The sequence below is a fragment of the Gallinula chloropus genome, assembly GCF_964237585.1.
Source record: "Gallinula chloropus genome assembly, chromosome: 22".
NCBI lineage: Eukaryota > Metazoa > Chordata > Aves > Gruiformes > Rallidae > Gallinula > Gallinula chloropus.
Genome location: NC_140107.1, coordinates 9,884,049 through 9,898,338, shown reverse-complemented (window position 1 = coordinate 9,898,338; position 14,290 = coordinate 9,884,049). Strand labels below are relative to the sequence as shown.

Genomic DNA, 14,290 nt, shown 5'->3' with positions numbered 1-14,290 from the left:
GCTGCACTGTCCTGCTGCCTTTCTGCTCCTCCAACCCAACATCCCAGCCCCAGGGTTTTGCTGCCAGGGCTCCATCTGCCAGATCCACTCTGCAGGAATTTGCAGCTTGTCACACAGGAGCCAGGCAGGGTCACACTCACCGGCTCCAGTACAGCAGCATCACGCTGGTGGATGAGGGGCAGCAGGGAGGAGGCGGCTGCATCACGTCACTCACAGCATCAACCTGACAGGTGTTGGGATTTAGGGGACTGGAGCCTAAAAGTGTCCCTGCTGGGGGGGGGGGGTGGGGCACCCAGCCCAAAGGGGCAGAGCTGCTCACTTGACAAAGAGTTCATTCAAGCTCACCCTGCCCCAGAAGCAGACCCCTATCCGCTACCAATCAGCAGGGAACCCCCTGCCACGAGGGCACACGGAGCTTTGCCACACTGCCTGGGCAGCACTGGGCCAAGTCCATTCCTCCCCACTGGCACAGACAAGGGCATTACTCCTCTTCGAGCACTCAGGAAGAACCCAACACCAAAGACGTTGCCCCCCAGCCTGAGGGGCAGCCAGGGCCAGGGTTGCACTCACAGCAAGCTCTCAAAATATTGATGTATTTTAATGGGCAACTCACCAGGGCCAAGCTCTGACCCCAGGAGAGAGGCCTGAACCAAGCGCACAGTCACGCCAGAGCAATGGGAACAAGAGGCTTGTCCCTTCCCTGAGCGGGGGGACACTCAGCAAGGCCACCCGGGGCCCTGCTGGCTCCTTCTCCTCGTCAGTGCTCTGGCAGGGAGGGCTGCTGGCAGGAGCAGTGCTGGCTGGCTGCACGGGGGGGTGTTTTTCGGACAAAGCTGTCCTGACAGAGCCCCCGGCCCCACACAGTCCACGTTCAGCTGGATGCCTCCATCTCAACGACTTCGTCGAGCAGCTGAGTCTGCACTTCCACCTTCTTGGGGGGGATGTAGGAGCCCATGCCAGCGGCACGCTCTGCCTCCTCCTGCGTGTAGGGTGCCTCCCGCAGCTGCTTCAGCCTGCAGGCAAAGAGGGAGGCTGAAACCTTCCATCCCAGATCCTCAAAACAAGACTGACCCTGAACCAATACAGCCACCCACCCCTTGCCCCAAACAAGTCAGGGGGCTACGGCCTGCTTGGGCACTGCACGAGCAAAGGGGGCAGCTCAGGGCCCCACTCGGGCCCCCCCTTACCTCTTCTTGTGCACCTTGGACCTGAAATGCTCCTTCATGCTGGTCAGGTCCACAAAGTAGCGCCTGAGGGGATAAGAGATTGGAGGTCAGGGTATCCCCCAAGACAGGAGGGGACACAGTTCCCCCCCACCCCTGGGGCCAGTCCCCAGTGGGCTGGCATCCCTCCTGAGACCAAAACAAGCTCCCCTCAGGGGCCAGGTTCCAGCCTGGGAGCAGCACAAGGCCTCCTGGGGTTAGAGACCCTCTGCCCAAAGAGAAGGGACCATGCCAGCCCCACTCTGGGCCAGGGACAGACCCCCAGATCCCAACAACCCCCTCCGGACACCAGGCGCCCTCCAGGACCAGGACAAGCTGCCACCCATGGGTCTGGACCCCCCTCAGGGTCACCCCACAATGACCAGGCCCCCCGGGACTCACCATGGGACCCCTCTCAGATGCAGAACCCTCCCCGGTGCGGACCTCCCCCAGGGCAGACCCCCCTGCCCCCCGGGAGCCCTCCAGTACAGACCCCCTCCCCGCCGCAGATTCCCCGGGACAGACCTACCCCCGGGACCCCCCCGGGACAGACACCCCCCACCCCCCACAGACTCTCGGGACCCCGCCGGGACAGACACCCCCCCCCCCGCCGCAGACCCCCGGGACCCCGCCGGGACAGACACCCCCCACCCCCCGCAGACCCCGGGACCCCCCCGAGACAGACACCCCCCACCCCCCCGCAGACCCCCGGGACCCCCCCGGGACAGACACCCCCCACCCCCCGCAGACCCCGGGACCCCCCCGAGACAGACACCCCCCACCCCCCCGCAGACCCCCGGGACCCCCCCGGGACAGACACCCCCCCCCCCCCCAGACTCCCGGGACAGACACACACCCCCCCCGCAGACCCCCGGCCCCGCCCGCCCACGCACGCGCAGTGCAGGCAGTAGAACTGGGCGCATCCCGGCAAGTCCGGGTCAAGCTCCTGTCGCAGCAGCCGGGCGGCGTTCTCGGGCTGCAGGTCCTTGTGGATCTCATCCAGGTCCCGCCGGCGCCGCTTCGTCTTCAAGTGCTTGGCCAGCGAGTGCGCCCGGTGGGCGCCGGTGCGGCGGCCGTTCCGCGGAGACATGGCGGATACACGCCGAGGCCGCCGAGCCGCGATGCGCATGCGCGGAGAGCTGCAGGCCCCGCCCACGAAGAGGCAGGCTCCGCCCATGGGCCGACAGCACCTCCCCTCCGCCTGTCAGTCACGGCCGGACGGCCCTAGGCCACGCCCCCTCCGCGCTAAGCTCCGCCCCCGGCCCCGCCCGGTAGCTCCGTCCCGCGGCCGTGCCCGGTCCCGCCTGCCGGGGCTGGTGAATGGCTCCGGAGGGGCAGCCGCGGCCCCGGTGTCCCCCCCGCAGCCGCCCCTAGGCTGTTCCCGGGGGCTGGCCTTAGGGCAGGGCGTGAGCGGGACCCGCCGTGCCCTGGTCACCGCAGTGATGAGCTGGGCAGGGCTCAGCGCGCCGTGTCCCGGCGCTGATCGTGTTTCCTCCACCCCGGGTGATCAATTATAGATGGGGGCGCACGGGGACGCGGGGGGGGGGGGGCGCCGAGGCCCAACGCCTGCTCTACACTGTGGGCTTGGGGTTGCCCCGGCCCGGGGGAGAGGTCTCCTATGGGCTAAGGGGCACTGGGGGACCAGGGCAGGGGGCTGGAGGGGGTGGCTGGAGGTGACCAGAGCAACTGCCCTTGTGCTGCCCTCGACCCAGGCCGGGCTCAGGTTCCCCTTTGTGCATTGGCTGTGGCCCCTAAAACTTTAATGAAGCCACCGGATCACCGGGGCGGAGCAGTGGGGGGGGGCGGGGGGGGGGGCCCATCCCTGCACCCCTCCCGCTCCCCACGGCACCCACCGGTTCCCGGCCCTGTTGAGCCCCTCACCATGACCCAGGGCTTCTGGCGGCTCTACAAAGCCAAAGTGCTGCAGACCCTGGGGGGGGCGCGGGCAGACGGGGCTCTGCAGGAGGAGGTAGGGGAGGGGGTACTGGCACGCCTGGGAACCACAAAGTGGGGTGACCAACCTCCCTGCCTGCACCCCTGTCCTCACATGAGGGCTTCATTGCAGGGAGACCTCCCAGAGCTGATGGAGACAGCCGAGCCCTCCACACTGATGGAGGAGGGACCCAGCCCCGTGTCCCAGCTGGCGAGGAAGGTGAGGAGGGGGCTGCGGGAAGCGCGGAGGGGCTGCGGGGGGGGCGGGGGGGGAGGGGTGCTGCTGGGACCTGGAGGTCCCCAGTGAGCTTGGTGCTGATTCCCTTGCAGGTGCAGGGGGTGGGTGCCCGGGGCTGGCGGACGCTTTCGTCCCTCTTCACTCGTGAGGACGAGCACCAGCTGCTCAGCCCAGAACCCTGCGCAGACCAGTAAGTTGCACCTAGGCTGGGGGGGAAATCCCAGAGCCTGGATCCACCCAAACCCCCACATCCCCCCAGCCCGTCATCCACATCCCTCTCCCCTGCCTACACCCGCTGGGCTGGGCTGGGCGACAGCAGTGGGAGAGCTGGTGTGGGACGGGGACATGGTGGGGCTCAGGGTGACCAGTCCCGTCGGGAAGGGAAGCCACTTCATCCCCACTCTCTCCCCAGCCCGCTGGCCGCAGAGCCGCCCGAGCCACGACCCTCTGAGAAGGCACCTGGCTTCTGGGACCTCTTTGCTACCAAGTGGCAGCAGACGTCAGGTCCGGAGAAGGAGGAGGAGGAGGAGGTGTCTCCCCCGGAGCTGGGCGAGAGCCCTGGGGTGCCACCGGGTAACGATGACAACGACCTGCGGGAACCGGAGGAAGGAGCTTTCCACTGGGGCTTCCTGGCCGGCAAACTGGCCGAGATCCGGAATAAAAATGCCTCTAAGGGCAACTAGAGGAGGAGGCGCCGGCTGGATGGAGCCTCCAGCAGCATAGGCAGTGCCCCCACTGCCAGTGGGCAGCACCCAGCCCTTCCCAAGGGCTCCGCGGTGGGTTTCAGCGATGTCTCTGCACTAAAGACCCCGAGATGCCCCTTCTCCCAGAGCCCTGCCTGGTGCTTTCTCTGCCCCTGCCGCCCCCACCCTCACCACCCTGCCCTCCAGCAGCTCCGTCACCCCTGGCGCAGCATGGTCCCCACGGTAGGATGGGGTGCTGCCACCCCCTGCCCTGAAGCATCACCCCCACCCAGCCTGGACTCTGCCCGCACAAACCACACACACACTGCCAGGCTAGGAAAAAAAGAGAAAAGACAAGAAAATGGGTTTATTTAGCACTGTTCCAGCCCCAGCAGCCCATTTCCTGGGGAGGATGGGACTGTGGGGTGGCCACTGCCCGTGGGGGGGGGGGCTCAGACTCTGCCCACCCACTCCCCCCCCAGCTTGCAGCTGGTACAGGACACGAGCAGCTGGGGGGGGGGGGGGGGGGGGTGCAGCCCCATCCCACCACCCCATGCTGGTGACAGAGGATGGAGAAGGGGACAGCAGCCTGCTGGCCTGGGGGACATGGAGAAACTCCCCCAGGGCAGCACCCTCCCTGTGCACCCCTTGGGTGCTCAGCCCTGGGGCAGGCTAGAGTTAGGGGCTTGGGGGGGAAGGGGAGGGGGATGGGGTAGACCTAGTGGCCCACCTGGCCAGCAGCAGCCCGGTTGATGCCACCGGCAAGAACCAGCGAGGGGCCCCATCCAGCCCCTGGGTCCCCGTTCCCAAGCAGACGGTCTCGGCTCAGATGGTGGATTCCTTGGCGGCCGCCCAGGCTCTCTGGCAGCTGTAGAGCCACTTGATGACACGGGCGTTGCGCTCCACCACCGAGACAGCAGCGCCCGGCCGGGTGTCCGACTCCTCCTCGCCTGGTCCCACGTCCCCCTCGCTGCGTCCTGAAGCCCGGCCGGGCTCCGACTCGCAGGATCCTGGGAGCCGGACCGAGGCATTGTCCCAGCCCACCGGCCCGAAACGCTCCTGCCCCAGTAGCTCCACCAGTGCCCGGTCCAGCCCGCAGTAGTTGAAGAACCGCTCCTGCTCCGAGAGCGGCAGGGAGACACGCAGAGCCAGCGCCTGCTTGTCAGGGGGCCGGGGGTGCTGCGCCGACGGGCTGCTGGGAAGAGGGAAGATGCCACCCGTGCCACCCCCGGTACCTGGTGTCCTCGCCTTCTCCTTCTCTGCAGCCTCCCACAGCATGGGGGGCTTGGGGCTCACTGGGGGGGAGCTGGGGGGCTTGTCTCTGAGATATCCCTGGAAGAAGCGTCGCACCAGCCCAGTGCCCTTGGTGTTCTCCTTGTCCCCCCCCAGGCAGTCCCGTTTCTGTCGGTAGATGATGAGCGAGTCAGGTCTCAGCAGGCGTCTGCTGCCAGCCCGGCGTGACACGGGAGACTGGGGGCATGACAGCTTCCAGGAGCCCTCCCGGCTCAGCTCCGAGCCCTGACACAACTCGTTACACTGCTGACGGACGAGGAGGCGCCGGCTGCGGGGGGAGAGCCGAGGGGTGCAGCCCCGCAGTGCTGGCTCCTGACGGCTGTTGATCACCTGCTGGGATTTGACGTATTTGGCCTTGTCAGCTTCCAGCCGCTCCACGGCACTGGGCATCCGGCCCCCACCGCCCCCCGGCTCACGCGGGCAGTCGGGGCCCTGGTTCAGCCAGGCCAGGGGGGAGCCGCGGCCAGGGGCCATGAGGCGCAGGTTGCTGGAGGCACAGACAGCAAGAGAGGGGCTGCCCAGGGGCACCATTGCTCCCCAGCCCCAAAAAGACACCCTGGGTCACTTCTGCTGCTCCCTGGGTGGCTGTGGGTGGAGGGTCTCCCAAAGCTTCGCTTGGGTCCTGGATTCAGCCCTGGGAAGAGAGAGGAGAGCTGGAGTTACACCAGGGATGCTGCAGGAGGAGGATGAGGGGAAAAGGGGAGCCAGGGGTCCCCTCAACCGCCCGCAGGCAGAGCTGAGCTGCCTTTGTCCAGCGCTGCCAGCCCAGGCAGGAAGAGAGAAGCGCCGAGCATCCTCCGGCTTCACTCTCATCCCAGGAATGGCTCCAACAGGAAAAAATACCAGAGCCGGTCGCCTTATCTCAGAGCACAGGGAGAGGGGAACAAAGCCAGCTCGGCCCTGTGTGCAGGAGAGCTGGCTGGGGCCAGGGCCAGGGCTGGGGGCTCCTGGGGTCTCTCTGTGCTGTGCTCCCTGCACCCAGGGTGAGCATGTCTGCTTGGGAGAGAAAGTCCCTCTGGGGTTACTGCGAGGGGAGCGTGGAGAAAAGGGGGTTTTATTAGTCCTGGGTTGTGATGGCTCCTGCTCAGCTGCACCCGAGCAGGACTGGGGCTGTGAATCCAGCTGTGGAGGTGGGTGATGGAGTGGGGGCAGGTCTGGAGCCTGATCCAGGGGCTCGAAATGCCCAAAGCAGTTGTGTTTGCTGAGCAGAAGAGGCTTGGATGGCAGTGAAGAGCCATCCCACTGCCTGCAACCCCCCCCCAGGGACAGCAGGGACGTGGGGCTGGGCAGAGCAGGGCACACCAGAGAGCAATCAACCCTCTGCCCATGCCCACACAGACCACAGGCTCCCCCACACATCGACCCTGGGGCACAGATAGGGAAACTGAGGCACACATTTTGCCTAGTCCTGTGCTCCCAAGGGATGAGCTCCAGGTGTGGGGCAGAGCTTCACATGGTTCAGGGGAAGGTGGCCTGGCATGTGGTCCCATCACCCAGCCCTGGCAGAGCCAACGTGCCCAGGATGTGCCCGCATTCCTCAGCCCAGTCCCAGCCCCAGCCCCAGCCCACTGGACTCAGCAGGGGCAGGATGCTCACACTCACCTGAGCCCACGCAGGGATGCAGGGATCGAATGCAGGGATGGGATGCAGGGATGCTCTGGTCTCACTCAGCTCCTGCTCCTCTGGCTGCTAGCAGCAAACTGAACCCAGAGCAGGCAGGAGCCTCATATAGAGTGTGAGGAAGAGGAAGAACCACCCCGTTAACCCCTGCCAGTCCAGCTCCGTCAGCAGGAGCCTGCCCTGTGCCCACCCTGCCCGTGTGAACCTCCTGCCCCAGCTGCAACCTTCATACTCGGGACCCCTGCCCCTGTCCAGCGAAAATTAACCCTCCTTCCCCGGAAGCTCCAGCTCAACTCTACCCCTGTGTCTCCTCCCTCCTCCTCTTTATGGGAGCCCCACTGGGATTTCAGGATCCGAGGCAGAGATCTCTGTCTCCTCCAGGCAGGAGTGAGTCTCTCCGTGCCCCCAGTACACGAGGCATCACAAATGGGACAGTAAAACCATGTCCACTCTGGCAGCTTCTCGTTCTACAGCCACCCCAAGATGCTGGGTGCAGCTCAGTGATCCCCTTTTCCCTGATCCTACCCTGGGCAGTGAAGAGGATGAGGAGGAGGGTCCTTCTGGCACCTTCTCCACTGGCGAGTCAGGCCAGTTCCTGCTTCCCCTTCCCCCCGGGAAGGGCTGTAAATTGCAGGAAGCCACAACAGGCTGGAGCCAGCCCAGGGGTTATTTTTACTGCTGCCCTCTCCCCTTCCCGAAGGCTGAGCACTCCTGTGAGGGCAGCCCCAGGACCCCCACCATCCCCAGAGCCTGCCTGGGGGGCTGTGACACCAGCACTGCAGCAGCTGGGGGAAGGAGGACATGCTTCACCCTGAGCTAGGCTCCTAGCCCCTTGGTGTGGGGTTGGAGAAAGCCCCCAGGGACCTGCCAGCTCCCCCCATCCCTCCTGCAGACAGTCTGGATGGGGAGCTGGGGTATTGGGGTACAGCCCAGCCCAGGCTGCTTGCAGGGACTCAGGGGACCAAGAGCAGGGACAAAGCCACTGCATTCATCCTAAAACGCCCAGCCCAGGGCACTGTCCCTGGATTAGAGGGAAACCAGCCCCCAGTTCTGCTGGCTCCCACCCCAGTTCCTTCCTGCGGTGCTGGTGCTGGGGAGCGGGTGCCGGGAACCTGGGTCGGGTCAGCATCCACCTCCCTGCGCAATGGCAGCGGTGCCGGGAAGGGGCCGGGATTCCTGGGCTGAGGGAAACAGTCTGAGCAGGATAAGAGTGGCCAGACCTTGTCTGAACTCTGCCAGCACCAGAAAAAAAAGAACAAGGAAGGGACAAAGCACCTCACTCTGTCCTACTCCAATAAAACCAGAGCCAAGCGACAGCGGCAGCCGTGCTGCCAGCAGCACTCGGGCTGTGTGAGGGACGGGGCTGTGCCACAGCAACACAACCCTTTCCAGAGGAAGATGGGGAAAAAGGATGGAGGATGATGGAGAAACGTGTGGCAGCACTGGGATCCAACCCAGGAAGAAAGCACCTGGGTTCCCACACAGGAGACACGCAGCCAACAGGATCTTGTTTTGAACTCCAGGCAACATGAATCACTGTTTATGGGGATGGGGTTTATTTTCCAAGCTGGAATCCCAGCAGCCGTTCCGGTAAAGCCACAAGTAACAGCAACCTGGGATTCACCCTTCTCTGCCAAGATGCAGGGTATTCCCACAGGATGCTCCAAGCAAACCTGCCCTAGAGTGATCACCCTCCTCCCCAGCTCCTCCTTGGAGCACCCACAAAGCACTTACTGTTGAACTGCTTAGACAGGGCAGATTCCCTATGGGATTGGAAGAGGCACGATTCCAGGGGCCCTTCCTGGCGGCTCCCACTCCCTGAGGAGGTGTTGGGGATTTTGTCACTTCAGTTTCCAGGGAAATCGGATTTACTCAATTAACCAGCCTCTTGTGAACACACCAGCTCGTGTTGCTTAGTCACACGGATGCTCCAGGCCCTTTGTTTTTACCTAAGGTTACTCAGAGCTCCCACAAGGGCTGCTCTGCTCATCGGTGGGGCTCTGCTTGGCTCACTGAGAAGCCAGCACAGTGCCAGGGAAGCAAAGCAACCCCAGGCAGAACCCAGTCAGGGAAACTTGCAGCCTTTCCAATAGGCAAGGAAACTCTGGAGAAAGTCCTCCAAGGTCACAAGTCCCAGCACAGGGATCCTCAGACTCCTCTACCTGCCCATTAACCATCCCCACTCCCTCCTGGAGGGAGATAAAGGGGACGTAAACGGCCCTCAGCCCTGCTAACTACAGCCCCAGCTCCCACCCCTCAGGCTGGAGGAGCAGCAGAGCAGCACGAGGCTCCCAGCGCTCCTCTGATGGATCCAGGCAGCAGCTGAATGTCCCACATCCCATTTGGTCCTCACTGGGCACCTTTCTCCTTTGAAAACAACAACAACAACTTTAACAGGTACTGAGGGGACTGTGGCACCTGATTACACAGCCCCCCCCTTTCTGCTCTCACATGCCACAAAAGCTCTTTCTGGGTCTGAGGTCCATGCAGATGCCACCACCTGGAGAGCAGCCTGTGGGAGCGGGGTGGCTGCAGAGGGCCCAGGGTGCAGCGCTGTCCTTTGGGAGGGGTGGGAGCACAAGGCTTGCTGTTCAAGTTTAAATATACCGAGCGCTCAAACGGGCATGAATAAACCTGAAACCACCACCTAATCTAAGGCAGATGCCTGCAAGTCTGGGCAAGTAGGAACCAGGCAGCAGGTGGGCTCAGGAGAAGACCCCAAGGCTCCTGTGGATGGTCCTACCCTGTCAACAGGGGCTTCAAACCCCACGATGGGTGACGGGCATCCTGATTTCTGCTGCCTGTGTGGAGTCTGCAAAGCAAAACAAGTGATTACTGGGTCCCCAGGGAAGACAGAGAGATGGAAGGAGCAGCCAGGGCTGAAGGAAGCCTCCCCAGGGTCAGAGAGGAGCGTTTGGGCTAAAGCCAGCAGCTGCTGCAAGGGACCTGTGGAGGTTTTCACTCTGCATCTGGTTTTATCTTAGAGCTCAGAGATTAGAGAGGCCTCTGAGCACTTGGAACTCCAGCAGGAGATTCTCAGGAGAGCACAAAGCCAGCGAGCTGGCTTCACTTCACCAGGGGAGCGTGGGATGGAGCTGGGCACATGGGGCTGTAACAAAGAGAACCGCCACAGCTCCCAACACCACCTGCCACACCAGCCCCACAGCTCAGGCTGTGCCCCTGCTCCAGCCCTGGCTGCTCCTGGAGAGCTGCCGCCCTTACGCAACTGCTTCCTGCTTCAGGCACCCCGGTCATCTGGAAATTCATCTGGGAACAAAGGGATTTGACAAGGACCTGGCTCTACAGCTTCTCCCACAGAGACTCAGTGGTGGTGCTGGCTCATCCTTCAGGTTACTTGGCTTCTAAGAGCATAAAAATACCCTAAAAACCCTTCCAGAACTAGCAGACAGAGGTCTGCAGCAGCTTGGTCTTGTATTTCTACCCCCACCCCTCCCCAAACAGTGCAGACATGCTGCATGGTTCATGGCATTTCAGATATACCCCTCTTCCTTCGTATAAGATAGAAATTGCACTTTGCATAAACCACTCCCCAGCCCCTCAGACCAAAGGGGAAACGGAAGAGCCACCACTCAGCCCTGCCTGTTAAATGGAGCTTGTTTTTAAACTCTGCTGGCCAGCTCTCCCTGGGAAAACTCCTCATCTTCACCAAAGAAATCCTCAGCAAAGAGTAAAAACCACCCAGTGATCGATACCCCACAGGAGGATTCACCGGTGGAGCAAAGGGGAAAAGCAACAGAAGGTGTAGTTCATGCTGTGCACAGTCCAAAGGGCACCTGAGCTGGGGAGAGGGGGGGAGGAAAGTTGTTTTTCCAAAGTGGGGCAGCGTTCCAAGGGGCGGGCAGGCTGCAGGCTCCTCCAGCAGGACTTAATCTCCACCACAAAGCACCATCTGCCTTTACGCTGGAGCAGGGGCTGGCACCAAGGGAAAGCTCCCTTTAAGCCAAGGGAAAGTGAAAATATCAACAAGGAGAAGAGGGGTGGATCAGCCAAACCCTGCCCAAAATGGCCTTAGCATTCTGCAGAACAAGGGAAATAGAGCAGAGAGGGGTTATTTGAGCCAAGTTGTGGCTGTATTTACACCCAGTTTCTGCACCAGGACACCTCCTTGCAGATTCTCCCCCCTCCCAATACGGGCTAGATAAATTTCAAGGATGTAGGTTTAATTTCCTTCATTTTGTGGGGGAGGAATCAAGCTTGTGTCTGTATTTAAAATCTCAACTCTTACAGCTAATCAGAGGTGTGATTTCTCCTTTGATTAAGGCAGTAATCCTTTAATGAAAAGAGAACTGACATTTCAATCCCTTTTTTGCACCAACTGCACTGACTGGGCCCCACAACTCCTGCCAGGAGGGGATCTGCTGAGTGCCAGCACCAGGATCCACAGAAACCTACAGCTGATGATGATAGTGCACAGAGATGAGTGGGCCTGGGTTTGTTACAGGGGTAGGAAATGGCACGACAAGACAACTTACAGCATTTCCAGTCTGCTCCCTCCACCAGCTCCAGCTGAAGGCAGCAGCCACCAGCCCACAGAGGCAGGGGGAAAACAGCAGAGCACATGCTGGCCAGGCTTCTTTCAGCCCTGCTGCACAACGAAACAAGGGTCACTCACAGCAAGCTGGCAGCTTTCTGGGTGAAATCCTATCCCAACACATGCAGGAACTAGAGGGGGAAAGGTTCCCTTCAGAGGGAGGAGCGTTATGGCCCCAGGAGAGCAGCAGCAGCTATTTGCAGCCTCAAAAATCCAGTAGTACCAGTAGCAGGGTAGGCAGAGCCTGACAGATTTTTCCTTACAGCCCAGGGTGGTACTCAAGCTGCTTGTAATAACAATTCTAAGCATGTACTGGAGGCAATAATGCTGCTTTTAGTCTAATCCCCACTGTGAAAATGAAGTGCAGCCAGAAGAGCACCATTTTGATCCTTCTCTGCAGAGCCCACAGACATGGCTGGTCCAGGAGCCCACTCAGTTTTCACATTCAGTTTGGCCTCGCCCTGTCAAATCCCCCAGCAGCACAAGGCAGGAGTGAAAGTACAGCACAGAAGCTGAGCAGCACAGCTATTAGCCAACCTAGCACCTTCTACAAGCTTAGGCTCACTCACAATATGGCTGTGATGAAGCACTACAGCTTGCTTCTGCCCTGGCACAGCAAATAAACCTTCCCCACATCAGCCTTGCTGACAGTGAGATGACATTGCACCGACCAAGAAAGCATTTCTCTGGAGAAAGTTCAAAGACTCCACTGAAATTCAGATTTTATTTCAGAAACTCAAAGAACTTAATAAATTACACGATTTTCCTCATTATAAATTCTCCACAAAATATAATTTACAGCTTTTAAAGAAAGATTTGAAAAAAAAAAAAAAGCCCTTTCTGAGTGCTGAAAAGTATCTTGACTTTGTGTCACGCTGGTGAATAGCTCCATAGCTGCTACAGCCATTTGATTCATCAAAGGTTGTAAAACAAAGACCTCAAACGACAACAACAACAAAAATCAAACAGAACACAGACCTCCAGGACTATAGCATTCAGTGTTAAGGAAGGAAACACTCAGTGTCACTCAACAGCAAGGCTAAGCACCATGAGAGGGGTTTTCAGGTACCCCCCACCCTTTAAAGTGGCAATCAGTGCAAAGAAACACTTTGGGAGTCAAAAAAAAAAAAGCCCTTCCCCACAAAAAAAAACCCACTCACTCATTTCTGCACTGGAGGTGGGCAGCGTGTTTGGTGTTCATTCTTTGAAGCACTTCAGAGCAGAATGGGGTAATTTGCAGAGTGCCTCAGAGGTGAACAGCAGTGTTCTGTGGCAGAGTTGTCCTTTGAGATAACACAGTTGATTCTGACTTTTCAAAGTCAGCAGTGTGTTTTTGAAAAGTTCTCAAGTTTAACAAGGAAAAGTGATATACCCCTCTTAAAACTTTATTCATCAAATGACCACACTGAAATTTAAGTCCTGTGAAACAGTGTTGGCACAGACAGAGAGAGGGTTGTTTTCCTCCTTCCAGTAACAAGCTGAGGCTTCAACTGTACTGAACTTGGTTAAAATATGAGAACAAACTGATCTCTGCCTCTAGAACATAAGGAAAAAAATAAATCTCTCTTTATTGCTACTCACAGATAGACGCCAAGTTTTCTTTTCCAGACTAATCTCCCTGCAGGGAAGGAGTAACACTGGGACATCTGCAGAGGCACCAGGCTGCATCCTCAGTACAATGTGATGTGGTCACCTCTGTCCCTGATAATTTATGCCCAAGCAAAGCAGTCTGTACCTGGGACCACTGACTCAGAGTGCCTTGTATTTGTCTGAGAATCACTGCTTAGACAGCTTGCCTTATATGAGAAAGGGAAGCCAAATAACAAACACTAAGGACTATGGTCCCGTGGGTAACGGCCACCAGCTCTGTAGAGCAGGGGGTAAGAAGCAGCTGTAGTCCATAACACCCCAGGAGTTCGGCAGAATCAGAATCCTTCCTTCTTGGAAGAACAAGAAACTCTTATTTTGTGTGCTGTGTATTCACACTCAGGCAGGATAAACACTGAGTGATGGGAATTGCTCTCACAGCACTGAGAGGGAACAGTATGTCAGGGGCAAGTTACACAGACAGTAGTTTTCAGGTAAGATTTAGGAAAAAACACATTAAATTAAGAAAACTGGTCCATGGTCCAGCTTCAAAGACAATCTTTAAAGTCTCTTTACTTTTCCCAAAAGGTCAAATTGATGAGAAAGGTCACAGTCCTGTGCCCAAAGGAACGAAGTGTCATGTATTACAAAGCAGCTTCTGTCTGCCACAGTGTCAGATGGCCTCTCTTAGTGTATCACTCTGCTTCTCTACAAGAAGAGCTGGGGATAAGCAGCCTTTCAACTACTTCAAAGCTTTCCATCCTGCTGTCTGTGCTTTTAAATAAATATTACTTCTTTAATAGGAAGAAAGCAAATAAAAATAAACAGCCAAGGTTGCCACACAAGCTGGAGGTACCTTTCCCATCCTCCCCGTCACTGAAACCTTTCCCACACAAGACAAACAGTCACCCTTTTGTCTCCTCATCACTGCCAGGTCAGAGGCAGTGCCCCAGAGAGAGACCATGACCAGTATCACTTGATTCAGTTCACAGTCTTGAAAGCCATGCTCTGTGCTGCTGGATTCCCTCATCCACACTTCCATGAGCTACACTCACAGTGCTGTCCTATTTGAAAGGCTCAAGGTGCTACTGGATTATAGATTCAAGTGTAGAAGCATTCATGAGACTTTAGATTAACTGATTGAAGTATTTGATAACTAAAAGACAACAAAACTGACTGATGA

The 14,290-nt window shown here is 58.9% G+C and overlaps 3 protein-coding genes across 3 annotated transcripts; 1 reads left to right on the top strand and 2 right to left on the bottom strand.

Moving 5' to 3' along the window:
• Positions 1 to 579: 579 nt before the first annotated feature.
• ZNF593 (zinc finger protein 593) lies at positions 580 to 2,316 on the bottom strand. The gene is made up of 3 exons (XM_084274406.1): positions 2,096 to 2,316; positions 1,188 to 1,250; positions 580 to 1,013 (listed from the first exon to the last, which is right to left on the bottom strand). The coding sequence occupies exons 1-3, from the start codon at positions 2,290 to 2,292 to the stop codon at positions 872 to 874; spliced, it is 402 nt and encodes a 133-aa protein (XP_084130532.1). The 5' UTR covers positions 2,293 to 2,316; the 3' UTR covers positions 580 to 871.
• A 768-nt stretch (positions 2,317 to 3,084) lies between these two features.
• Positions 3,085 to 4,188, top strand: LOC311200244 (uncharacterized protein C1orf232; the record flags this gene model as incomplete). Its single annotated transcript, XM_084274443.1, has 4 exons — positions 3,085 to 3,171; positions 3,268 to 3,354; positions 3,465 to 3,562; positions 3,785 to 4,188. The coding sequence occupies 4 exons, from the start codon at positions 3,085 to 3,087 to the stop codon at positions 4,053 to 4,055; spliced, it is 543 nt and encodes a 180-aa protein (XP_084130569.1). The 3' UTR covers positions 4,056 to 4,188.
• Positions 4,189 to 4,389: 201 nt separating this feature from the next.
• On the bottom strand, positions 4,390 to 7,023 carry FAM110D (family with sequence similarity 110 member D). The gene is made up of 2 exons (XM_084274390.1): positions 6,951 to 7,023; positions 4,390 to 5,982 (listed from the first exon to the last, which is right to left on the bottom strand). The coding sequence occupies exon 2, from the start codon at positions 5,877 to 5,879 to the stop codon at positions 4,881 to 4,883; it is 999 nt and encodes a 332-aa protein (XP_084130516.1). The 5' UTR covers positions 5,880 to 5,982; positions 6,951 to 7,023; the 3' UTR covers positions 4,390 to 4,880.
• Between the last annotated feature and the right edge of the window lie 7,267 nt (positions 7,024 to 14,290).